The 27,509-nt window shown below is 40.9% G+C and overlaps 1 protein-coding gene across 3 annotated transcripts; it reads left to right on the top strand.

Annotated features, from left to right (window-relative positions):
- The first annotated feature begins 614 nt into the window (after positions 1 to 614).
- Positions 615 to 27,400, top strand: LOC103149265 (protein FAM222A-like). 3 transcript variants are annotated; one of them, XM_007568350.2, is made up of 3 exons: positions 615 to 964; positions 10,952 to 11,117; positions 25,021 to 27,400. In XM_007568350.2, exons 2-3 carry the CDS (start codon positions 10,988 to 10,990, stop codon positions 26,370 to 26,372), a joined length of 1,482 nt encoding a protein of 493 aa, XP_007568412.1. In that variant the 5' UTR covers positions 615 to 964; positions 10,952 to 10,987; the 3' UTR covers positions 26,373 to 27,400. The 3 variants fall into 3 exon arrangements, with proteins under 3 accessions (XP_007568412.1, XP_007568404.1, XP_016535344.1); XM_007568342.2 differs by having other exon boundaries at positions 10,949 to 11,117; XM_016679858.1 differs by lacking the exon at positions 10,952 to 11,117.
- Positions 27,401 to 27,509: the final 109 nt, after the last annotated feature.

The following is a 27,509-nucleotide window of genomic DNA, read 5'->3' as shown; positions in this document are numbered from 1 at the left end:
AGCATCACTGCCGTTTAGCCTATTAACTGATTTGTTTTGTGAGGACATATATTTTTATTTGGCATCTGTAAATTTTTTTTTTAGCATACTTTAGTCATTGTTCATACTTTTCTTGTCCCTAAGAGAAATATTATTTAGCCAGAAATATGTAAACAAAAAAATAGCAAAAGGCTTATAAAAGCACAATAAACCTTTGCATTACTTAAAGTAGAGTCAAACTCATGGTAAATCGTCTATTGACGTTTTATTACCGTTTTTATCAATTTAAAAAAAAATGTATTTTATGAACAGAGGTATTTTTTTTAATTATTATTATTATTTACACACCCCATAACTTGTAACTGTGAAATATATGGATGCAGACGCATGCTTTCTGGTCCTGCACACCTCATCTAGTTTTTAGCTGATTAAGAAGTATGTAAATGTTCAGCTCAAATAACCTCTAAATATTAATAACGAGAAAGCCAATATACAACAAGAAAAACCCAATTTTTAATAGAGGACAGTGTTTTCTTTCTTTCAGCTTAAGCCCCGCCTTCTCTCTCATACGATTGGTCGAGGCGTGGGAATATTCAAATGCAGTCCTGATTGATTCGCCCGGAGCCGGTTCCAGCTGCGCACAGGACTGGTCCGGCTTCGCATTCACGACGTCGCTCCCTCAGTCGCTCGCAGCTTTCCGTCCATCCTCCTCGCTGCAATGATACACAAGTGGCTTCGAGAAAAAACCGAGCACTTGAGATTTTTTTCATAATATTTTTTATTATTACTATTTGTAACACGGGCGTCGAAGCATGTCGAGGAAGTACAGTTGATGGAGCCGGCTTCTTCAATGGATATTTCTCCCGAGGTTTCCAGCGCTCACCGTGAAATCAGAGGCGGAGGAAGAACGTCTTCAGAGGAGGACGGGAGCCAATCAGCCGTGGCGAACCAAAGATAAACAAGCCTTATGATAAAGCAAAACTCTGTAAGACATTATCAGTTTATATTTCTTTTACACTGTCAGAGCGTTTAGTTTAGTTTTGGATTATTTGTTGTAGAAGAAGACATCTTTTTTTTATTTTCAGGCTAAGAATAACAGTAAAGGTGGGGAAAAGAAGGAAAGCTATAAGGATTTTTTTTTTTTGAGGAGATATGAAAGAATTAAGTGTCCCAATCGCCTTGTAGTATTATAATAGTTCTTTTTCTGAATGAAATTGAAATTTCTACTTATAAAGTATTTTTTATGTATTGCTTCCACTTAATAAAATAATTATTGCACCCAGTTCTTCCAGATGTGCAGGTTTTAAATCCAAATATGTCATGACATTAATAGGTTTGTGCTTTTTATTATTTTCTCTTATGCACTGTCTGGTAGCTTTCTGTGCAAATAAAATGCACAGAAAGGCGTTTTATTTGCCAGCATCTCAGTGGCAATGCTTTGAAGTATATTATCAGTCACTCAGGGCTGCCTCAGAGGGTTTCCATTTCCATTGTCTACGAGCCTGAGGTGGGATCATCGCACCTCAATGCACCCGTGGCAGCCAGGGTTGAAGGTTAGCCTCAGCAGAGGTCCTGCAGATTATTGGCCAGGTGTGAAATTCAAGCCTGTGTGCGTATGTGCGTGTGTGTGTGCGTGTGTGTGTATGTGTGTGTGTGTGTGTTTTACCCTGCCTCCTTTGCCTGATCCTTTATTACTCAGAGAGATGGAGTGTCAGAGCGCACCACCAGAGGCAGGGAAGAAAAATCCTGCAATTTTGGTGTTTTATTATCTCCCCTTCATCTTTTTTTTTTTTTTTTTTTTTTCCTGAGTGTCATGATGAAAAATGTTGTACTTTGTTCCATTTGTATCGGCTCTGTTCAAACGCAACTCTTATTTTATCTACAATTCAGCATCCTTACGTTAACATTTTTCTTTACTGCCGGAGCTTGAACTTGTTCTTAAATTTTCAGTGGATTTCAGCAGTCAGTGTGCAGTCAGGTATCCCCCACAGGGGTATTCCTCTGATCCCACATCACACCCAGGCAGTAATTCCAAGTCTGTGAAGAAGTAAAAAGAGGGGGGATTTGTCATTTGGCTGCCTGCTTTCGTTTGCTTCCTCGGGAGTGAAGCTAAGCTTTGATTCATTGTGAAGTTTCACCAAGTATCCCGAATCACTCAATGGAGGGAAGTGCACACTGTGAGAGTGACCTTTTTCTTGGAAGATTATCATCCAGGCCAGTGCAGGGGAGGGGTGAGGGGGGATGGTTGAGCTGATTAGGGTCTTCTATGTTTTTGCTCAATCATCTATTACCTCATTTTCAGGGGTCTGTTAAGTGTACGTTATAGCTCCTTGCAGCCACTCTTAACAGTTTGCAATGGTGAAAAATGACTGATAAGAGGAAGAAACGTGTTTGCTTCCATCTTGTGGGATAATGTCAAAGTCTGAGCATGCTGAGCAGTTTCTCGTAATCACCTTTTTATCTGCTAGGGGTTGTCATGTGTAATTACCAGCGGCCTGCCATCTTCTGAAATCTGTCTAATTGGTCCTTTCTTTAATAACAGGATGGCGGGCTGTGAGTCGGGGGGCTTACGGGTGCAGGGGTTAAAGACTGGGTCTCCCTGCTCACTGGGGAGGGGACAGAACATCTACGGTCATTAATATTATTTTGCCTTCAAGCTTCTATCCCTGTAATTGCTTTAAATTAATGATTATCCTGCTGCCAAATTGCACTGGATGCATCATCATTTGTTCTGAAAGGAAAAGCAGGGCCATGACGACATCGTAATTTGGTTCGGAGATCAAAGCCACTTTTCTTCTTGATGTGCCTACTGTACGCTTGAAAGCTTATCTTTAGGTTCTCTACCACATTAAAGCTACAGCTTTGAACAAGTCCACTGACTTCCAAAAAGTACCCATAGCTTTCCACTTTTGTTGGTTTACAACCACAAACCTAATTGTATTTTATTTGGATTTTTTGGTGACGGATCAAGACAAAGCACTGTAAAAATGTGAAGAAAAAGGAAAATAATTCATTGTTTTCAAAATTTGTGTCCAGCTTTACTCAGCCCCTTAACTTCTACTAAATAAAATCTGGTGCAGCCGCATGCCTTAAGAAGTCTCCTAATTAGTAAATTAGGAGGATGTAATTTAATCTTGGTTCAGCTTGGTACAGCTGTTCCCTGAAGGTTTCAGAGGTTTGTTTGAGAAGATTAGTGAACAAACTGCATCGTGAGGACCGTGGAACACAGCAGACAGGTCAAGGAGAAAGTTGTGGAGAAGCTTAAAGTAGATTTATTTCATACAACAATATTCTGAGACTTCAGTATCTCGTGGAGGGCTGTTCAATCCATCATCTGAAAACCGAAAGGGTATAGCACGTCTGCACAGCTGGGTAACTCTTGAGGTGATGCGGACATTCACAGATCAGCTGGGAGAATCTGTTGACCAGACAACTTATTGCCATGCCTTTTTGGGACTCTGACATAAAGAAAACCATAAAAAGCCCAATTGCCACATAGGAAACAGTCATATGGAAGAAGATGCTCTGATCTGGCTAGTTGATAGGAAAATGGATGACCTAAGCATACAGTCAGATCACGGGGTGATCGTTTTGATCAAAGCATATTCATTTGTTAGAGTGGCCCAGTCAGATACCAGACTCAAATCCAATAAAAATATCTGTGACAGGACTTGAGAACTGGTGTCCACAGAGCTTCTCCATCCAATCTGACTGAGTTTGAGTGAGTCTGAGCTCATTTTCAAAGAAGAATTGGCAAAAAGTTCAGCTTCTAGATGTGCAAAGAAAACAATGAAATGTGGTTCTAATTTCCCAGAAGGGGTGAATACTAACATATATTCAAATTTGTACTTTTTTTTTATTTACTAAAAACTTTGCTTTAACTTCAGCTATGCACAGCTTTATGTTGATCTAGTAAATAAAACTGTAGAACAACGTTGGGGCATGAGCAGGGATTTCCTTCGCCCTACTCTGAAATATTTTCCTTCTTCTTTATGATAGCAGTAGATCTTTTTTTTCAGCCTGTGGTCCAGTCCATTCATGCAGATCTTCTATCAGTTTGAGGCAAGGCCTTCAAAAAGGTTTGGCTGCATATCTCTTTGCTCTTTAACGGTGTGTCTTAGTGTGTACTGGGCGAAGGATAAGATAAGGCCATGTTTACCCTCTAGTGCTACCTTGGTATTGGCCAGACTTTACCTCACGCAGTGTGTTTCTTCTACCTTGGCACCAGCGATGAGTGAGGGCAGATTTAAGTCAGTCCAAGGCTTTCCACTCCCCACCCGAGGGCCGCTCTCCAAGATAAGGCTCGATTTTGTGGCTTTGAATTCAAAGCCTCTCTTGTTCTCAGCCTCATTTGTGCTCAAATATTGAAAACTTTGTTTTCTTATTCTGTATCAATGGTAGGGTGATTTGCTTAGAGAAAACTTTCACACAGATACAGTTTATAAAACCAAGCCAATGCCACAGAAATTGCTCTCTATTTGAATATAAATTATGCTTCAATGGTTTTATCCCATTTTATCATTTCGTTTAGTTTTTCCAGAATTGCCAGTCACCACCATCAAAATTCCTATAAAGTAGCTGCATTTATCTAACCATTTTTAATGTACGCGTTTCTAGATTATTGTAAGCGTCCAGAAACTTTAAATTAGCAATTTAAAGTTTTTTGGGGGGGCGGGATCATAACTGTATCTTCAAAATGTGGGAAAACAACTGAGCACATCCCTCAGAGGGACGGAGACAGATATGTGAGGATGATTACGCTCACTGTTAGAGAACCGCAGCAGACGTTTTGTGATTTTTCTACTACATACTCATACTCATTTTTACAAGAAGTGCCAATAGATGTGAAATCTTATTAGCACATAATATAATAACAGATCATTTGTTAGTATATATTGAGGAAAAAATGGCTGCAGCTCCAGAGAACATGTAATAATTCGGTGACTTTCATACAATGTCATTTAGGAACAATTTAAAAGTAGCCCAATAATATACACCACAAAGTAAATTAAGGCCTGCTAAGCTGATTCGTTTACTCATTTAGGAGGGCGATAGAGCAAGGAAACGGGGCAGCCTTGTACTTTTAAAGCAAAACTACAACAGGTTATATTCTACTTTTGGCAGGTTTTCTGAAGTTTTAATCAGGCTTTGCTTTGTTGTGCAGAGGTAATGCAGGGGCATTGCTGTTGTCATATTATTGCTTTCGCCCATTAAATGAATGTTTTTGCACTAGCTGGATAGTTGAGAGCCTATTAAAGGTTGTCAGTAGAGTATTTGTGCTGTGATTAAGGGTGAATCATTTGCTTCGTTTCATCACAGCTGCGTCTTTGCATGAGAGAGTCTGTAATGTAAATGTGTCCGTCTCGCAGTCACTCAGCCATTAATGCTGCGTGATTTACATCTAATTGAATTTCAGGACATCTGTCAGTATATCGCCCAGAGATAAGCGACATACATTTTGCTCCTGCATTAAAAATGTAAAGGGAAGCCTCTATAATGCTGTTATACCTTCCACAGGAGCTAATCTCGATGCTAATGAGGCTCATTGTTGAGAGAGCTGCAGGCCCGGAGCATTCTTGTAGCGCGGAGCCGAGCGACCCGAGGTTGTTTGGTTATCCTGCATGTCGACCCAAGTGTTCTGTTTTTGCTTTCTCAACAAAGAGGACGAGGGGGGGAAATCTGGGTCTCTCTCATGTGCCGCTCTGATTCCAATTATATAAACTATTAGATAATTTAACCAGGCCAGCTCTTATCAGTTAATCCAGAAGTAATAGATTCTATTAAAAATGTATGAGGGGATTGGGGATGATCTGTGCATATGCTGAGGGTTGTATTGAGACGGATCCAGCAGCTGCTGTCTAATTCTGCCTTTATTTAAGACTCTTTGTCTGGTCCCCATTACTGACAGCTTTCCGCTGCACTTACCTTTACCAAAAGCATTTAGAGCTGATCACAAGCTGTGACTTAGTAGTGACAGACTCTCTCTGTTATATTATCCATATTCAAAGAGAGACCGTCTTACTCTACCGTTCTAATTTCTCTTTATTAGGCATTTATTTATTCCTAAATCATTTTTTTTCCGTTCCCTCGTCTCTGGCTTTTGAGTGGAAAGAAGGGAAAACATTTGCATAGCACTCATGTGGTAGAATGAAAAAGAGGCTCGTCTGAAACCTTTTCATTGTCCTCTAATTATTCAGTGAGGATCCTGAGAACTGCGAACAGGAGACAAGATGGAAGAAGTCAGGGAAGGTGTGTGTGAGTCTGCCCTCTTTTATCTGTGCATTTCATGTTTGCTGAAAGGGAGGCTCTTTATGCAGTTGGCTTCTATCTTTACTCTGACCTTTGATGCTGCACAAAGTCATAAAAGTCTGACAGAAGGGCAGACAGATGCTGGTGCCTGTATAATTTAAGGCTCCTTTTGTTGCTTGGAAAGATGTTCTTTTCCTGTTGCTTCTTACAGCCAAGCAGGTGAAGCAACGCATAATCCGTTTCAGATCTAACGCAGCGTTTGGTGGTACGGTTAATCATGCACGTTCAGCCTCTGCTATACTAAGAAATGAAGCGCACTGCCCAGACATAATTAGTGCCAGCTCCACGACTGCAAGAAGTGAGGAGATTTTGTCGAACACATGCTTATATATCCACTTCAAAGCTGTTTTTCTGCTCATCTGTGGCAAATTTCAGAAAAGGTCCCTCCCAAATCTTCCCTCTGGCTCTTGTCTCGTCATAAGAAGCGGCCCGAAATGCCTGCAGCAGATGCCACATTCTATCTAAGATGAGAGGAGAGCTTGTAAAATAACTTTGCCTGCCTAAACATTGTTATCACAACACCGTGGGGGACAGATAGATGGACGACAAAGCACAAGGACTTTATCTCCCTGGCAGGCCCTCCCTGGACTGCATCCTGCTGCTTATCAGCTGCATGGATACAGACTACGAGAGGGAAGATTTAAACACTGTTTCTGCTTAAACTTTGTGCTTTTGTTATTGTCTCTAGAAAAGATCCCTGAAGGCTCCAACCGGTGAGACGCTTTGGGGTTACCAGAGAGGAAACATTTGGCGTTGTTTGACCTAATTTGTGCGATGTGACTTGAACTACACTTGTAGATGCAAGTTAAGATGCTGCTGATAAAAATGTATCAGTTATTACATTAAGTTTCAATCTGCTTTTCTTTGAAGCTGATGTACTGGTTGAATTATTTTTTCTAGGAATATTTTATTCGTTGGGCAGAGATAGTGGAAAAATCCACCCACTGTCTTGGCGACTCTGGATTTATCCCAAACACTAAAATGTTCGGAATATCTAGTATAGATCTGTCACTGCTCAATATTGGTTTGATTCTTAATTTGTCATTTCAAAGCATTTCTGTTGCAAAGTTCAACATTAAGTCGTCTTTGGTTGTGAGGTTCCACAGGGTTCCTTTCTTGGTGTGTTTTTTCCCCTTAAAGATTATGCAATAATTTATGCTGTCACTGGCATGTTGACGATATTCAGCTGTCTGCTACTACTTCAATGTTTCACTCCTTGAGAAATTTTCAAATGCATCAAGTCAGAGTTTGTTGAATAATTTTCTTAAGCTGACCAAGGACAAAAATTAATTTGTTCACTAGCTAGCATGGTTGAAAGCCGGTGTTTGTCTCATGCACACATTAGAGTCCTTTGTGAAAGTTATCATCTTTAGGTTGTCTTAAAAGCAGCTGATATTTTACTGATCGATTGATCTGGATCCTGTTAAAATACCGGATGCAAAGGTCAGAGGGCCAGGACTCCAGCCTGCGACGGCCGCGTTGAGGACAGAGGCCTCTGTACATGGGTTGTGCGCTTTACCCCTGCGCCGTTGCCGCTCCCCACATTTGAATTTTCTGAAACATGTAGTTCTGCAATGTTTTGTTCTTGGCCGTATTTTCCCCTGTGCTTCATTCGCTCCTTTTATGTTATCTTTCGAGACTGCTCAGTGACATCTTCTCTCTCTGTAACGTAGTGATATTCAGTTCTTTTCTGCTTTTAAACGGTGTGTAACAAAAGCCAGAAATTAAAAAGACAAAAAGTCATTTTTAAACCTTTACAATACTGATGTTGTTCCCCAGTTGATCAAACACAAGTCAGAGATTCTTATTTGTGTTCTGGATTATCGTCGTCTCCCACACTGTCAGGAAGCTAAGACTCTGCTTGGTTATGCGCCTTCATACAAGATCTGATCTTGTCTGGCGATGTGTCACCACCAGGACCCTGATCAGGACCTGTCATGGCTGAAAACTAAAGCTGACAGAGTCTTTGCTGCTTTTGCCTCTATGCCTCTATGAACTCTTTGTTCTGAATGGCTGAATGGACTCAATCAAGAAGCTGCTTAGCTGAAGACTAGTATTTGATTAGTATTTGGCTTGTATTGTATGTTATTTAAGTTAACTTGGTTGTATTTTAGCTTTATTCTTCCTTGTATTTCATTTTAACTAAATACAATGTTCTTTACTGTGTATTATGTTGCTTTGAGGCGCCCTATGATCTTAAAATGTTATAGAAATAATATTCACCTGCCACCTCTGCAATAGGTGAGAAAAAGCATTTGGAGTAACTTTGATGTCATCGTAGGAGAGGTTGAAATTTTTAAAGAAAATTACAGCCTAATAGAAACCATCATTACCTGCAGTCTCGATTGTTTCTGACATCTTTTCTTGCTTTAATTTGAACTTTTTCAGGTAAGTCACCACAGGCCTTGAGTTCCGACTCCCTCCTTAGTGTATTTCCTTTCATCTGCAAATGATCGGAGTGATGGAAGATATTCTTGTGCATGCCTCATTTTCTGCTTGTGAAGGGATTCCCCTGGAGATGTCCTCTCTCTCCTCCGTTTTCCCCCTGCTGTCTTTTCAGTGTCTCCCCTGTGATAGATGTAAGGTAATGGCGGGATTGTTCTGAAATTGCTATTATTTTCCAAATGGGTTCTGATCATTCTGAGGCTTTTTAGCACTCCTGGTGCCTGTGTGCTAAAAGGAGAGCGGTTTGAAGTCTGTTTGTCCCAGATGAATGGATGTTGAGCAGAAAAAGAAAGAGGAAAAAGTGAGAGGATGACTGCACCTGGAAAAAGCAAATCAGTCTTTTCTTCCTTTTGAAGCAAAGGTAATCATGTTTCTGCAGCCCATCACTGAATGTTCTGTTCTGTGCTTGACTCGCTTTAGCTCCCCTCCGGGTCCTCGGGGTGGAATAAAAACAAAAAAACAGAAACCGAGTAAGAAAGGCAATCTGACAGCTGAACGCTGCGGGCTGATATTAGCCTTGTTGGACTGCTGTGTGGTAAAGAAAGAAACAGTTGTTTCCCTTTGTAGCCAGTGGATGGATTAACTTTTAATACCACACACTGCTGGATGTCTGACATTTTGCATCTGTATTTGCAGATACCTGATTTGCATGCATTAATGCGTTTCACTGTGGCCCGAGGGCGTTATATATTTTGCATTGCTGGCATTCAGATTTTGCTGACTCTTTAAGATAATCAAAGAGAACGTCACACATGATTACTACTGAAATATTAACTCAATTACAGGCTTTTTTTTCTCCACTTTTTCCCACCGAAGCCACCCAGCTGTGGAGAGAAAAAGTCTTGTTGAGACAGAGGCTTTCATTTCCTCTGACAGTGCTTAAATCAAACAGCGCAAGCAAGCTTCTGAAAGATATGCTTTCGTCTTTCTCTACTGATCAATACGGTCATACATTTACAACAAGGAACAAGGTCTCTGTGCTGGTTATTCTTTCCACGTAGCCCGACCAGGCCTGAGGCTACAGGAGGGTTAGCAATAATCTGTATGATTACAGCTGAAAGAGCAAGACTGATAACAGGAAAGAGCCTTCAAAGCAACTTAACAGATGGAGCAGATTGAATCATTACCAAGCGATTCCACTTTTCTAACTGTTACGTCCCTGTAATTCAAAGAGTAGCTGAATTTGAATAACACAACTCAGTTCTTTTTAGTTTTATGTCTGCTTCCTGTGCAACATGGAAATATTGCCTTCTGGAAGGAAGCAATAATTTTAGACCTACTAAACTTTAATTTCGTAGCTGATGTGCTTTAAAGCGGTTGTTCCTTTCAGCAGCTTTGAGGATGTTTTGTACCTGCGTAGGCATCGCAAATATTACGATTCCAGTACATAATGTGCTTTATCCTGGATCATAACCTCTCAACTTTGTTTTTACTGAGAGTCATGAGGCCCAGACAGGAATCGGAACTGTGATTAATGTAAACTTGATTCAATAGAGGAATATTTATATAACAATATTTAATTATGTTTAATTACATTACAAATTATAGCATTTTTTTTAATTCATTTTTTTTATGAATACCAGGATAAATAAATTGATGTACATTGTCGTAAAACAATAACACTTTTTTTAGACAGATTTGTATTTTATTATCAGATATGTAACTGGGCAAATGATCCGGCTCTCGACAACAGTCACAATTACTTATGTTCCCCTTCAACAAAAACAAATAGCCAAAGCCGAGGACAGTGCATCATTTTTAAGCCTTAATGGTCCCAAGAGGATAAATCCTGATTTTAAAAATGAAAACATCCCATTTGTGATCTACCAATTATTCCATTTATGTAAATGTGTCTCGATGATTCATTTTTTATTTTTTTACTTTAATGATTCTTTTAATGTGTTTAATACCTTGTCATCAATGAATAGCCATTATTGCTTGTTAAGCATTAAAACTAATGACTACTACCTTATTAGCTGTCTTTGCTAACTTAACGCTCTTTTAAGCTTTTTTTCTTGTTTGGTTTTATCTTTTATGCCTTTTAAAGTTTTAGGTTGTTTGACCTTGACCTACTGCCTATTATAATGTACTATTTGTTTATGGATGGCTCTGTTAAAGTACCAACTACAGTTAAACATGACGGGCATTCGGCTCAGTTAACTGTAGCACAGAAGTGTTATAAACCCTGCATAAACCCACTTTTTTCTTCTTTTAGCAGGAAAACCCAGGCTGCTTGCAGGCCCAGTGAACTATCATGCTAGCCTGTATCCAGAGACAGCAGAACTTCTCATCGCACCATTTGGCGTGCACACCCAAAAGCTTTGATGTTTCGCCCTCGTCCTTATTGCTCCCAGTGGCACCGCTGCAGACATGCACCCGGAAAGGTTGGTCTGTTACACAGCTGGAGAGATTTTTACATGACAGTACGAACACTAGAGGATTTGGTTTTGCAAAATCAGCTAAGTAAAAGAGTAGAACGTTATGTTGTTCTTGACTTTGTTTTTTCTTATCAGAGATGCACAGGGGTTAGCTGAGAGCCCAGCTGCTGTGAATCTTCTTGAATTAAACTAACAAGCTTCTCGATAATAATGCCTGTTAATTGGGTCAGTAATCAATGTGTTCCCGCCGTGCAAAACAGGCAGGTCAAAGTGGACTCTGAAATTACAGCGTTAATCAGCTCGCCCACACAGGATCACTAATGATGCTCACATTTCGTGCTTCTCGTCGGTGTTGTTTGACCTTCATCCTGACTAATTATTCTGCTTTTGTTGAAAGGTTGGGTGGGTGTCTTTTGGCCTTGAATTTATGAGTCGATTTCCTTCAGCTAAATAATTACACTCAGATATCCCTTTTTTCTGAAAACGCATTGATAAATCTCATGATCTTTATACCACTGCACACAGTAGATTCACATACTGAGACCACTGAGAATAAATGTTTTATTTCAATTTTTCTTTGCAGAAAAGTGTAAGTCAAAGGAGCATATTATAAAAAGAATATATATTTTTTTGTGTTTTGTTGTATACTTTTGGGGAAAACAAGAACCTATAGAGGCCCAGATTTGTAAGTGAAAAGAATCTTTGAATATTTCACTGTGATTCTTTTGCATAAAAGAACAGAAGGTTTGTGTGGGCAAATATGTGAAAATCTCTCTGTTTAATTAATTAATTTTTTTTTTTTTTACATTTGTTGCATATTGAGAAGATGGTATTTACTGTGATTAACCTACATTTGATGAGTATTTTCTTTCTTTTCCTTCATCACAAATATCCCAGTAAGCTAACATCTCAGACACTAAAAATAAGCCAGCTGTAGGTACTGTGTGAAAATCAGCCCAAATTGGTTTTGGCATCTATGGCTCTTGAAGTTGAATATTCTTTATCAAATATTGCACATATAAATATTGCAATGTTGATTTCGATTTTCAGCTGACCCCCAGTATTCGTGAAGCTCAGGGACCTCATCTGCCCACAAATATTTAACATCTGCCAATACTTGAGATTTCCTCTAAAAACGCTTCTAACCGCCTATTATAATAGTTCACACCTATTAAACCTCAATGTGCATTAGTGCACTACCACAAAAGCTAATATTTACAGTCTTGCTTACTTCCGCTCTTGATGGTAGAGCTAATCAGCTGCATTTTTCCCCCAAATATATTAGATATGTGATACAAAAACATCCATGAATAGGGAGATTTTCTGTGGCTACGCTGCAGTGACGTTCGAAAGAAAAACCTGTCATTGGGTGAATCCGCAAATACCGACTGTAACTAGAGGGGAGTTCACTGTATTGCATAAAGTTGGTCAGCCGCTCATAAGATTAAGAATTCTTAATATTTTAATGGGAACAGTTTGAGGATAACTACTTCCTGTTCCAGCATGACGTCACATCAATGCACAAAGCAAGATCCATTAAGACAGCGGTCCCCAAACTTTTTCCTGCGAGGGCCACATAACTGTTCCCTTTTCTGGTCGGGGGCCGGTCTTAGTTTTTCGAGAAAGAAACCTTAGAAAACCTTTGTTGACGGGGGCGGGAGGAGTGAAACTGTGGACCGGGGGGCTGGATTACTGCCGACGACATATTCGCGTTTGTAGATAGATTTTTACCCAGAATGCAAATGGAAAAAAACCGTGAGCGAAACGGTGACTGGTACTGACTAGTATGTATTCCATTGAGGGAAACTAAATTTCATATCTGCTCAAGAGCCCCCCTGGTGGTTGAAAAAAAAAACACTGAATGCTCTCTGGTATTGTTCAGGGGGTCGGATCAAATGAGGAGGTGGGCCAGATCCGGTATTGTTCAGGGGGCCAGACCAAATGAGGAGTTGGGCCGGATCCGGCCCGCGGGCCGTAGCTTGGGGACCCCTGCATTAAAACATGGTTGAGCAAATTTGATGTGGGAGAAGTTGACTGTTCTGACCCGAACCCCCCAAAAAACACCTTTTGGATAAATAAGAGCAGAGACTGCGAAGTTTGCCTTGGTTTGATATTACTGAACATAGTCTAATAAAAGAATAAACAAATCAAATAAATGTAAGACGAAAGCAAACAAAACAAAAGAAGAACGGTAGTAAAGTATATTTACATGTTCAAAGGAGTGGGTAGAAATATGAACTTATTTTTACGCCCACCCCTCTTCATCCATTAAATTGCTATTCATGTTAACAGTATTTCTTATTATTTCCTACGTCCATATCGATGCGTCCCACATCTGACCTCACAAAGGTGGTTCTAATTCTCTGCAGAGTTTATAGGTTATATCTCCAAAAGGTGGGATGGTATCAGCCGTCTGGATCAAGAATGGGATGTCACATGTGTGCGCAAGGCAGATGAGCAAATACGTTCGGTCATAATGTGCATAAGAAATCAACAAATGGCATTTAGACGATGCCTCGTTCGATTATGTGTCTCTGAATATGTCCTGCTTTACTAACAAAACATTTGCAACAAGAATGAAACAAATGAAATCAGATAAGACTTCTTTACCATTTCTGTTCTTTCAAGTAACTTGCTGTCCTCTGGCACTGAAAAACAAACTGAACTGAATTAGAGCAAAAGGAGGCACATCCTTTGTTTTTTTTATTTTGTTTTTGTTTTTTTCAGATTTAATGGTTCTGTAATTAGACCGCTACACCCAACACCTGCACCTTCTCGCAGGTGTTTTCACTTACACTGGATTATTGGGCATCCTGTTAGTTTCACTTGGACTGGCACCATGCCATGGGAAGTTGCTGAGGTCACGAAACCTTTTGTATTTTGTCGTCAAAAGCTTCCGTTATGTGGCATATAACAGAAGCAACAAGACTAACCCGAGAGTCAGGAACGGCAGGGAAATGATCAGCCTGAGCTTTAAACAGCTAAAAACGATTCAAGTACCACTCTGGTGGCTTGACAGACTGCGTAGTTAATTAAGGCTCCCCTATGTAGTTGTTGCTTAACTGTGTGTATCCAGCTATGTGCAAATTTGAATGCTCCATCTACTCATCTCTCATTTCCTTAGGCAAAATACCTCTTTGTTATTAAATATTAATTTGGAGTCAGTGGAGCACTTGTCTGCTAATTGTTGTAACAGAAGGGCCTGGTTTGCCTCGGGCGGATCCGAGGATGCATTTCTCATCCTGTTTACCTGCAGGGCCTCCACTCCCCCTCGTCTCCCAGCCCATCCTTAGTCCTCTGCACTGCACCCTCCAGCTCAAGCCTGACATTTCAAGCACAGCCGTGGGGAATAGGCTCCTGATGGGAGCTCAGTCTGTGTGGTCCACGCTTTTTCATTAAGCGAGTCGTTGCTGGAGCGAGTTAAAAAGGGACAGCCACTAGCCACTGCTGCGCTTTTCAAAGCCATTTCCACTTTTAGCTATCAATAAATTGAAGGAACACTAGAGCTCTCACAGCTACGCGAGACCCCATGTGAGCAATTTCCGAGAAAGTGTTACGAAGATGAGAGCAAATGAGAGCTCCACTCTTCTCCGGTATCTCTGTGTGAACTGCGAGTGCTTTTTTTTTTTTTTTTTTTCCCACGCTGCTGGCCTGGGCTCGGTGCTGGCTTAGAGAGGGGAAAGTTTGCCCAAGCTGGGGCCAAAGTGGCGCGGAAACAAATGAGGAATGACACTGGCGCAAAGAGGTCCTCGCCAGAACCTCCTCGAGCGCACGTATTTGAGCGTTGAACCCTGAGGTCACTCGGTTCTGAGAGCACCGTTCGTGTCGAGGCTACTGACACGGAAACAGGGAGCCATGTGAAAATGGGGTGAATGAGTGTCTGTGTTTTTGCTCTGGTTTGTTTACCACGGAAGGTCATAAATAGAGAGGCTAGTGTGAGGGGAGCTCATGTTGGGGTCCACATGTCTGTGTCTTGCCCTGCAGAGGGAAATGCAGATAATTAGCAGTCAGATCTGATGCGCAATTTGGCAGGGCGAACAGTTGAAACCGACTCAAGTCTCTGCAGCTACTGCTGTGACAAGCCAGAGTTACAGTGCAACAAATCTGGTTATTGACATACAGCGTACAAAGAGGAACATAACAGCTTTTTTTTTTGCTTTTTTTCTCTGAACTTGTCCTCTCTGTCTCAAATCAGGCTAAACTTTTCCTGAAAGTGAATTTATGATAATGGCATACGATTGATGTTTCATTTGATTTATCTCAAAAGGTGATTCTTTGGGAAATGATGACACACATAAGTCGAGTGTATAAACATCAAGTCCACAAACCTGCTAGAAAACCTTCTAATTGCATGGGAGCTCTTCCTATTAAAACCTGTTTTTCTCAACTTCAAAACACAAAATAAAACCAAGGCTGTACAGATAACAAATTCAGACTTCTAACTGAACGCATCTTAATGTTTTTAGAATGAATTACTTCAGATTATTTAGAAATAGAGTTAAAACCCTTTCCAGCTGCAACCAAAAGGTCATTGATAGCAACTTTTCTTCTTTTCTTTTTTGCTTGGAATGACATTAACACACATGTATGGTACAGAGCAGAAAGTATTAACAATATAATTCTCTAAATAAAATAAAGAGCAGAATTTCTTTTTCCCATTGGTGTCTATGTCTTATTTTTTAAAGAAGGATATTGGCAGCTGCTCAGTTTAGCTGTTTACTCTGGCTAAGTGGCAGAAAGTCTATCGCAGAGGCTAGTTTCAAACAGATGAAGGCAGGACCAATTAATTACATGGGTTTTAATTACTGGGCTTATTGGGCCAACTGGATGCATAGAAGGAGTTGTCATAGCAACAGAGAAATAGGTTTGAAAGACATTGTACATGCTCTGCGCTCAGTCCCCCGTTATTAATATAGGCGAGAGTATTTTTATTATCGGTATTATTGGTGTAGTAAACAAGTATTTACGCCTGCTGGGAAGTGCTGTTCTGTAATTAACCGCCTGTTTTCAGAGCTGCGTTCCTGCTGAGGTTCTGACACCAGTAAACAAGTGATCTCACCCAAGTGTTCAAGATAAGTCCTTAGTCGAAGATAAAAGACCTTCTAATCCTGGCAGTTCTGCCGTCGGGTATGGTTATATTCTAGTTTTATCTCATGTGGGAATCATATCTAGGAGTCGCTGTAATTGTTTCCTCATGTTCCCTCGGCATGAGACGGCTGGAAGCTGTGGGTTTGGAAACCCAATGAGCTTGTCCAACTCCTGTTTCAGTCCCTGGGTTGTTTTGCCCATAAATTAGTGATTAACTCAAACTGCTCCTAAACAATGAGGTCTCTGCTCTAATCTTGCAGGAAGGGGGGCGGGGGTCGTTCGGAAGGGGGTAAAGCTTCGAGTGTGACCACAGGAAAAAGATTATCCAGTTTAAAGAGGAACTGAATGAAGGAGGCATATGCTACTGCACAAATAAAAATGTTGCAGTGTTCAATCATATTCTTAAACTAACTTTTGAATCTCCTAATGAAGACTGCAAAATCACCGCCACTCTAAACCTTTTTTCTTTTTCCTTCCCTTGCTTAAATAGAAAAGAGAAATCAGAATGAGGTGGATCATTTCTGCTTTAACAGCTTAATGCGTGTGCTGCAATTAAACTAGCAATTTAAGTCCAGGTCCATTAAATTTATCAGAATTCATGCTGCATATCACATCAGTGCCGCTGTGCTCGTTTTTAAGGACAATAAAAAATACAACCAAGGTTTTCAGCCCCATGTGGCTGATTTCAATCAGCCCTGAGGGAAATGCTAAAAGGTCAAAAAATGTTAAAGCGTTGCATGATGGCTTTGGCTGAGGCCGCTCGCAAAAAGAGGCTGCTGTTATTTTCTGGGCTTGCTCCGCTCTCTGTCAGTGCTGAGCGGAGATACAGCGTGCAGGCTGCAGGTTCAGGGTGATTAAGTGCTTAAGGTCAGGCTGCTAATTATCTTCCTGCCATTCCTCACCTCACAACACACAGCTGCCATTTCCCCCGTCGTCATGTGAACGGCCTTATATTTGTTTTCACTTCTTATCTTTATTTCACAGCTCTAAATTTTGTTGTATAAATGCAGCCCGTCTCAAAGCCTGTTTAAAACCTGTCTTAAAGGAGCTTAGAGCTGACATTTCGCTATAATTATGTGAGAAAGTTTAGGATGCTGTTTGAAAAATATTAGTGTCATTAGTAAATACCAATAGCCAGAGCAAAAAAAAAAAAGTGCCTGATTGCTGTTTGGTGATACCCTGTAGTAGGCTAAACAGTCTGAAACGCATCATCTCCTGATCTACACCAACTAAACCGTGGTTGGGTAAGAAACAAAGTTGCTGACATCTACTTGTCCGGAAAAGGTTAAGCAACCTCTGAGACTCCAGCAAACGACACTGACAGTCATTATACCCAAAAGCGGAAAAATCATAGAGGAGTGGAGATCTTTCCCAGGAAGGGCCTGACCTATCAAAATTACTCCCAGGAATACATCAACGGCTCATTCAGTTAGTAACAGAAGAATGCAGAGAAAAATCTAAAGCGCCGAAAGCCTTCAGTGGCATCAGTTTAGGTCGTTGTTTGTTAGCAGTAGCCTCTTTCAGATCATATTTCTGCAATAAACGCACAACCGACGCCTCCCAAGCGAGGATCTTTTTAATCTGTCACATTCAAAATCTAGCTAGATGACGGGCTGTGTGTGTCTTTCAAAGCAGGTAACTGAGACGGGGCTTACAGACTTGCAGCATTCGCCTGAGGTGTGTTTGGGGGACTCTCATCTTCATCTTCATGTGGCTGAGCTGTGTGTTGCGGCCCTCATGCAGGCCGTCTAAAATGCATGCGGTGCCTTACATGCGAGAACGTTGTTGTGCATCATCAACATAATGTCTGCAGGAGATTCTGCTGATCATGTTTCTTAGATTAGATGGAAACTGGTGGATCATCTGTTTTCTCTGCTCTCTCTGCAACCCACGGACGGCGCAGCAGCTGCTGCTGTCTTTGCTTTGTATTGTATCACTTCATCACACGCGTTTCACTGTCCTGTTGTACACCAGTTACAGTTCAGAGTGGTTAATGCTTTGTGACTACCTTCGGTGATGATTTAGGGCATAATATTGAACAAGCAGCTCTTGCTCACAAGCCCTCCAATGTGGCTAAATTGATGCAGTTCTGAAAAGAAGGGGGTCAATATGCCTCCGCTGCCATGTCAGAGACTTTATTGGCAGGGATTTTAACTGCGTGACAGTAAGATTCCTACCAACAGTGGCATCTCAAATTTAGCTTGACTATCCCTAACATCTATCAGGGTTTTCTCAGTGTTAAACAGGAAAAAATAAAATCTTACACTGTGCTATTAATTCTTTAGTTAAAAACCCTAAAGAAATACTGATTTTAGTGTCGCTCAGCAACATTTGTGTTTTTCCGTACGGTGTGACCTTCCACTGTTAGTGTTTTTCCACCGAAGCAGTTCCAGTGCTTAACAAGGGCTGCTGCTGTGTCCAGTTTTAACTGGTTTAATAAAAACACAGTTAAGAACCCGAAGCAGCTTGGTGCCAAGTGATTACATCACTTGGGCATGGCTTTTGATGTATTTTTTTTTTTAATGTATTTTAAATTTCTTTACTGGCTCACAGCTTATGGACAAAGTTCATCCATACAAACCACTAGGCGCGTAGACTCAGTTCAAGTCTATACGTATGGCTTATTTTAGCTACAAGGCAGTTCAAAGTGCTTTACATGATAAAACACGATACAGTAACCAACTACTGAACAAGTAACAAGTTATTACGTTTTGTCAAATGCCATCATTAAAATCATCAAGAACAATCATCATAAAATATACATCAGATATATTCGACTAAAGACTGAAGATAAACTCATGAATGAGTTTATCTAGGTCCCTCAGGGACTTTAGTCATTTAATGCTAGAAATGTTCTTCAGGTGACAGAAGGCAGACTTTGTAATTGACTTTATATGTCTATCAAGGTTCACGTCTGGGTTCATCACTACACATAGATTTTGATCATTAATTTCTAGCTGTAATAAATGACGCTACGTGCTGACTTTTTCAACTAAATAAAGTTATAGTAGATCAACGTTTGCATTTATCAATTTCTTACTTGCTTTTTCGAAAATGTTAATGCTGATTTGTTTTCTCCTCAATTAGGCAGACTTACTTGGGGGCTTTTTGTCTCTTTCTGGTTCTGGCTTATGCCTGATTTTTACAATTTGATCTACGATTTTCAATAGAACCTCCTTTTGTGTCTGTTGAGACAAGATCTGGCTCTTGGCCCAGAAAGCCCTATTGCCAAAATAGAATCAGTTCACCACAGTAAAACTTGTGGCGACTGAAATAACTAGTGCTAAATAAGCAGGCGTTGGACTCTGGCTTACCACTTGAACCAATGTTGTGAGAATTGAGTCATAAATGGTTAAACAATGCAGTTGCTGCTTGTATTATTTCTTCTGCTAGCTGGCTTTTTAGTTTGGCTGAGAAGTCTTGTAGGTCAGACAAGGTAAGTGTTTGGTAATCAGTGGGCTGGAGAACTTTTGAGAATGAAACTAAAGATAGGTTTTTCCAAAGCTAGTCTGCAAACTGCTTGTTTTGACCCTTATCTGTTAATGAGCCTTTGGTCACCAAAACACTCTTGTGGTGCAGCGGCAGGTGATCAGTGTATATGCTGAGTCTGCTGACATTTTATTGTCTGTAAAGACAATAAAACACTTGCTACGCGGAATAAATCACTTGGCTAATACCCTCAGGTGCAGAAATAAAACATCTCCGCAGTTGAAAGGTTGCACATTTTACAGTTATATCAGTTTGGTACATCTTTCCTATCTTTTGTGAGAACAAAAAAAGCTCCACAATATCAGTCAGTGCATTAAAGGCGTCAGGGTTCGCCAGGAAATTGTCCCCCACGCCATGACAACGCAACCAACAGCCTGAGGCACTGATTCAACACAAGAGGCATCCATGCTTTCATGACGTTCACTTTGACTTTTGTCTCAACATCTGAATGCTGCTGAATTTGAGACTCATCGGACCGACCTGGTGGATGTGTAGCCTTGGTTTCCTGTGTGTAGCTGACAGCAGTGACACTTGTTGTCTTCTGCTTCGACGATTGAAAATATAAATATAATCTACTTCCCTTGCCTTTCTGTAATCTCCAAGCCAGTCTGTCCATTTTCCTCAGACATCAACAAGGATTTTACGTCGACACATCTGCCGTTCACTTGATATTTTCTGTTTTTTTGGACTGTGCTCCATCAACAGGTTCTGTAATACTCTGCCAGTCTGTCAGGAACCAACAACTGTGTCACATTCAAAAATTACATAAATCGCATTTTTTATTCCCAAGTTCTGATGGCTGGTTTGAACTCCAGCAAATCAGCACTCAATGCCTAATGGCACTGAGTTCCTGTCATGTTATTATTATTAGTTTGTGTTATGAAATAGCTGAACAGGTGTACCTCATAAAGTGTAGGTGTATTCCATGTGCAATCTATTAAAAGCTTACTTGTCAATTTATATTTGTTCACTTTTATGTGACTTGTTCCATCCTCCAAAGGCACTGTGCTTTATGACCAGGTCTGATCTACATCATAGTGAAGTTAAAGCCCTGGGAGTGTGGCTGTGATGTGGTCAAGATGGAAAGAGGAGACTTTTCACAATTGATGTTGTCCTCACAGTGTAAATCGGGAATATAAAGAACCAGTAGCTAAATTGTGTCTGCTACTTCTGTCTTTTGAAGCTGTGTTCCAATAAACTTGCATACGTTTTGTATTTTTGTGGCATTTGTGTTGCTTTTTGTGCTAAAGTCACAAAGTAAGGTTTTGTTGTTCAGATCTGCTGTTTTATCTTGTAGTTTTGAACTACTTTAACACCTGCAAAGTGCAATAATTTGCATCGGACATAAAAACCAATAGCTTGCAGCTTTAGATATATTTCTCCTAACCTGTTTTTCCACATCGTCTTCCTAAACTAATCCCCAAACGCCACAAACACAAACTCCGTCTGCGGAGTGTGGTGCATACTTCACAGCCTGACTGTGGATTCCACACATTACCTCTTCGGACCTTTTCAAAGAACCGTCCGTGGAGGTTATTCTTTGTCCACTTGTCGGTCCAGTTTCACCGATCTCTATGAGGCATCATGTCGAGCATTTGGTTGAGACAGCAGCCTCTTGGCAGGAGGCTTTTGTCTAGTTGTCTGCTTCAGGGTGAAACACGAGTTATCACAGTGCCAGATTGTCATTACTGAGCATTGAACTTGGTGGAAAAAAAACCCTTCTGAAATGGGCAAATGAGGAGAAATAAAGACTTCAAGACATGATTTTATTACACCGAGACCATATTAACATCCTCTTTTTACCTCACCGTGTTGCTGCTGTTCGCTGCTATTTAACACCAGCAATTGCAATGAATCTCCTCTAGATTGAAACCTTTAACCTCCGGCTGTAGTTTAGAGTAATTTAATACGGATCATGCTGATCTCATATGAAACCTCACACTAAGCAGAGGTTGGGTTTCTGTCAGTGAAAAAACCCCTAAACGGATCCCTTTTCCCATGCATATGTCACACAGCGGTGTTGCTCAGATGATGAATGTGAATTCAGAGTGCCTGTTTGCTAATGAGGTTTCCACCGTGCCACATTAAGGCAGCCGCAGTGGGAAGTGCAGCTGTGTTGTGTCTCCTCAGCTCTGACAGGGCTGTAATCTGTGGGACTAACAATATCAGACATCCTGTGAAGACGTGTTAGCATTCGGAGCGTTTGAAGTGCGGTCGTACCACGCAGGGCTCAGCACTTAACATTTTACACAACGAGAAACAAAAAAAAAAAACAACAACAAAAAAAAAAACTGCCAGGTTTTGATTTGTTCTGCTAAATTATCAATTGCTGGTAGCTGCGTACTACCCATCGAGGAGGAATGATATTAATCCTGGTGTGTGGTGATGCAAGGAGTTATTACGCTTTTAAATGTGCCATTTCTTTTAGTAATCTAAGCTCCTTTTAGGTGGTTATGATCCTCTTCCTCTTATCTTTTTTACGGTCATGAATAAAACATTTTTAGCCAAAAGCTGTAAGTTATTATTACAGCTGGCATTTTGCGTTACCTCTTCCTTCACATGCAGGATTATGGGAAACCGGAGCGGAGCGAGCTCACATCTTGATGTTGTGTACAGTACAAACACCCCTTCAACATCCCAGATGTCATTGTTTTCTATAGCAGCACTACGCTGAAACATAATAAAGCCTGTTTTTGCTTTGTTGTATTTCTCTGCAGAATTCACTCACACTCCTGGCACCATGGTGCTCGCTCCTTCTGCTCCGCCGGGAGACCGTCGGGTGGATTGAACACTCTGCCTTACCTCTTTTTTTTCTTTTCCCTTCTTTTTTTTCTTTTCCCCCTGCATTTTAAACACCCAATTTATTCCTTTCATGAGGTGGATCTTGTAGATTGAGTCATTTTCACAGTCGGGAGGCTCACTGTGGGCCTGAGATGAAATGAACTCCCAAATCAATTTCAAATGGGAACAGTGAGCAAGCACCACCCCTGCATAGCTGGAATTGGTTTTGTTATTGAAAATGAAATGAAGTGTTTGGTTTCTTTTTTTTTTTCCTCTCTCTCTCTCTTTATTGCAGATTAAAGCTTTGTTCTCTTTGCATGCTATGATTTCCACTGGCTCACTGTGTGATCTAGGTTAATTTCAGAGACTTTTCTGTACCCTGTCAGAAATTCCATAAAAGCGTCAATCTGAAAGGCGGCAGTAATTTCCTCGCGGTGATTTATTGTTTTTAAAATAAAGCGCTTTTGCCACCTTTTCTTTGTCAACACAAGTTAAGCAGCGCCGCATAATAAGCTCAAATAATAGTGTTTAAAATGTGCAGAAAAAAAAAGAGGGCAGGACAAAGTAAAATTGGTTTTCATCAGCGACGTTCTTGACAATTGCTTTTTTTTTCTTTTAGTTTGCAGCAGCCTATCAACTATTAGAACTTAAATCTTTTACAGTAATTTCTGTGCCAGCTCCTGATTATGAGACGAAATGTGCAAATATTTTTGAATAAATTCAAGACATGAATTGAAGTCACTTTATCCCTATCAGGGATTTCTATGATCGTTTCTTTTTAGTAGGCTGTATTGTTTTCTCTCTAAAATATCTTTAATTTAATAAATGTTTGCAAAGTTTCAGAATTTAACTCCTCCATAAAATGAGTTATTTTTCTTTACAGAACACATTTGGTCTGAACAAGCTGAAACACTAAATTCTTTTTTTCTTTAACTTAAACATGCAGTATGTAACATTACATTTTTATATATATATATATATATTGTACCTGTCACTCTTTTTTGACAGTATAAAGACAGATAATCTGTGAAAAAATGAAAAAATGTCAAACAATCAAGTTTTTCCACCTCTTCCTAGTGCTCCTATTGACATCTGCAGAAACACAGAGGAATATTTCAGTGCTGTCAATCACGCCTGTATATGTGCTGTTCAGTGTGCAATTAGCAGAGAATCAACTTACCTTTACAGAAAAACAGTTTGTAGTGATTAATGGCCATGCTACCAACCTCAGCATCCTGTTTTGAAGAACTAGCTGTAATCTATCTGAGAGCAAAGGGGAACGTATGAGCAGCATGTACACAAGCTAATTAACAGCGCGAGACCACAAATAGAACCACAGGGAGGAAGCAGAGGAACACAATTTGTTTTCACAGATTGTCTGTAAAAAACATATTTTTTATAAAGGTTACTGCAGTTTTTACATCTTAGAATGACCTCATTCATCTGAGTACACATTGATGATTAAAAAAATGAGGACTTTTCTAAAATATCTTAGTTTGAACAATGATAAGCATTTCTATTTGCTGCATTTTAAGCATTTCTTGAACATAACTCTACAATAAACAGGAAGTAATGTAAATTTGGAGACTCAGATTTTGGAGACAACTGCCACACAGCAACAACTGCAGTAATAAACAGTTTTTTTGTTGTTGTTGTTTTTTTTGCACTTCTGATAGTTTGAATCTTATTAAATCCTTCCCACACATTAATACATGGAACCTCTGTTGGTGAATGTGTTCCTTCTTGTATTTCAATTCCTAAATTGCAGAGGCTTTTCAATTAGCTGGTATTAGTAGCAGCAATAAGCCTCAGTTCTTTTAACCCTTCTGTTCTTTTAACTGCAGCTCTAATAGATGTTTGTTCTCAGATTCAACTTCCAACTTCAGAGGTAAATGAAACACACTAGCAATAGCTGCCAGTGCTTGTTCTTGGTTCATTTATTGGATGTGGTTTTGAGCCATTCTCCATCGCACCTCCCATCTGAGGAGTATCTGTTTGAAGCAGAGATCAGTGTGCGTAAATTGCTGGGTCTAAAATGATCCTGTTGGCTGTTTGTGCTTACTGGCTCAACATTGCAGCTTATTTGCTTCATATTTACCTTTTTATTAGTAAATACTAAGGTTTCATCTGAAAGCAGCACAAGTACCGCCAGCTGTACTTGTACCACAGATTGAGAATAATGAGTTAAATCCTTCACTTTTACAAGAACATTGAGCACTTTAACCATAGCAGTGCTTTCTCTTAGTCTCTTAGTGAGTTATTTAAAAAAAAAATGTGGATTAGAAAATCTATTATCCTCCTGTTTTTTTTCTTTAAGATTTTTTACATCTTTTGCCAAACTAATTATTGGGGATATACCAAGTCTAAATTAATATCATTAAGTTCAGTTTAAAGCATGTGCCAAAGGCGCTTCAGTTAGTAGCTGCACTTTATATATGCAATTATCCCCTATGGCAGATTTGAGACTGCAGAATAATGAAAAAGTGAAAGAATAAGTCTCCTCTGGGCTGCCTGGCTTCTAATCACCTCTTCCTGTCTGCCTGTTTTGCAGCAGAGACCGGGTCCATGATTTCTCGGTACCCATCTCCTGCAGAGTTGGACGCTTTTGCCCAGAAGACCGCCAACAACCCGCTCTCCATCAAAATCTTTCCATCCGATGTACGGGTGCCACAGCACAAGCAGCTCAACAAAACTGTGAATGGCTTGGACACCACCGGTCAGCGCTACAGCCCCTACCACCACCCACACTCAGGAGGCTACCAGGGCTTGCTGGCAATCGTCAAAGCCTCCATGGTGAAGGGCGTTCTGAAAGGCTCTGAGGGCAAGAGGACTAAACACATGAACTCTCAGACTTCTGTGGCACCGTACAATAACCCTCTGAATGATAGCTGCACAGTCAGACACAGGCATGAAGCCTATAACGCAGGTTCATATAAGCCCCCTGATGTACCCATTGAAGCACTTTGTTCTGCTGCAGGAATGGTCTCCAGAGATCAGAGCCTGGCCTCCCAGTCGGAGCTGGCAGAGGTTCAAAGCCTGATGAGGCGGATGAGCAGAGTTCCCCACAGCCAGGCCCAGCAGATGGGGGGAGAGGCTCGGGCCAGCCCCTCGCTGCAGGCTGTGGCGGCAGTGGCACATCCGGAATCAAACTTTGTCTTTGGAGTACCGCCCCAGAGTAGTCGAGCCTTCGCAGGAGCAGTGCTGCCTACGCAGAGTTCAGACACAGCCAAAACCGGATACCTAGAGAGGGGCGACTTCGCCGTGTGGCAGCACAAAGCCCCAATGCAGCCCTATCAGCAGGAGGCGGTGAGGATGTACGGCGTGAGTAACGGCACTCAGAGCTGCAGAGCAGCAGAGGCCGGGGTGGGCTCTCCCGAAAGCTGCCACCCTCTGCCCTGCTCCTCCCAGCTGCCTTACGGGCAGCGCCTCGGGAGCGTGGGAGCCGCCGTGCAGAAAGAGCGGACAGCGGGACAGTACTTCGCTCCTCTCTGGGACAACCCGGGCACCGACGGGTATTCCTCTCAGGTGTTGGGAACAAATACGTGCGCATCCAGGCCTAGACATGTAGGGATCGCCCATCCTCATCTCCAAGCAAGCTGCCATCAGCCAAACCAAGCCCAGCTCCATCCACATCATCCTAATCAGCACCACCCTCATCTTCACCACCACCAAACCCAGGCCTACAGCACGGAGCAGAACCTCTCCTGCGGGCTGCCCAGCTTCAGCCTGTGCCACGCCGCGGTACTCAGCAGCAGCCTGCAGTCTCTGGAGTGCCTCATCAGTGAGATTCAGCCTCCCTGCATCAAAGAGTGCATGCTGGGCCGTGGGTACGAAGCCATGGGGGGGATGCTTCCGCTGCTGGAACACCAGCAGCAGCACATGCAGCTCCCCGTCTACAGATGAGGCGCCGCTCTGGGACGCGCGAGTTTCGAACGTTCGTGAAATACACATGCCTTTTTAGTTTGTGCATGTATTTGTAGAAGGCTGTGCATTAAACACTTTGGAAAACGGGAGTAAATAATAATCAGGAGTCACGATGCAGGTTTACGCTACAGATCCTTTTATTTTTGACTACTGTCGATTTAAAACACTGAAGCTGAGCACTTGATCGCATTTGGATTTCGTCCGTTAATCGTACATTTTGTATTTGCAGTTGTCGACCTTTTACAAAACGGAAGTGGGTCAAAAATAATCAGGGGTATCAATCAAAAAGGATGTAATCGCAGGATCTCTTAAAGAGTTTAGTAACGCAGTTGTGTATTTGTACCTCTCTCGTTAGAGTTGGATCACCGGTAAACTTTTTGTCTGTCCTGACTTTAAGCCAAGTCTAGTCATAACAAAGTATTCTCTATCAACATGAAGCAACTCCTAAAGCTTATACGAGAAGATGTTGCTCATGAACACAGAGTTTTGTTATTTAACGTTTAAAATAAATTGTTTCACTTCTCAGCTCAGTTGATCTCGACTGTCAGATGAACACTGTTGCATTCAGGCCAAGCGAGATGCACCCTTCGGGGATATTTTTTTTGAGCATTCTTAAAGGTAAATCTGTCGAGTGAACTTTTTCCTCCCCTCCTCCAACTCTTGAAGATTGTGTGACTGTTTCTCATAATGAATAGCTGTTTTTTGAGAGTAGGCTGCCTGACTCATTTACTGTCTTGTTCTTTGCAGGGCTATATTATCTCTAATGGTTTGCAATGTGTGAGTGAGCAGCACTTGATATGTCTGCAATGGTTCTCCGAGACTATTTATTTCTGTCAACTTGGTGGGTTACGTGGCAAACTGTCTTTATAATTATAAAGTGCAATTATTATACATGGACACATGAGTTATCTCCATAAATTATGTTGATGAAATAACTTTTTGAAATGTATGACCCTAATCAAACACTTTTTTTTGTCTCTTCTTAATAAGGATTGTCAAGTAAATAAATTTTTTAAAAACCCAACAAGTATTATGTTGTGACATTTATACATACTCTACATTAAATGATAGTTTGTTTAGTTTCTTACAGAAGGATTTAGAGCTTTACTCCTGAGT

This window comes from Poecilia formosa, unplaced genomic scaffold (genome assembly GCF_000485575.1).
Source record: "Poecilia formosa unplaced genomic scaffold, Poecilia_formosa-5.1.2 Scaffold6, whole genome shotgun sequence".
In the NCBI taxonomy this organism is placed as follows: Eukaryota; Metazoa; Chordata; class Actinopteri; order Cyprinodontiformes; family Poeciliidae; genus Poecilia; species Poecilia formosa.
The sequence above is the reverse complement of the archived record's forward strand: the minus strand, read 5'-3'. Positions and strand labels throughout refer to the sequence as shown.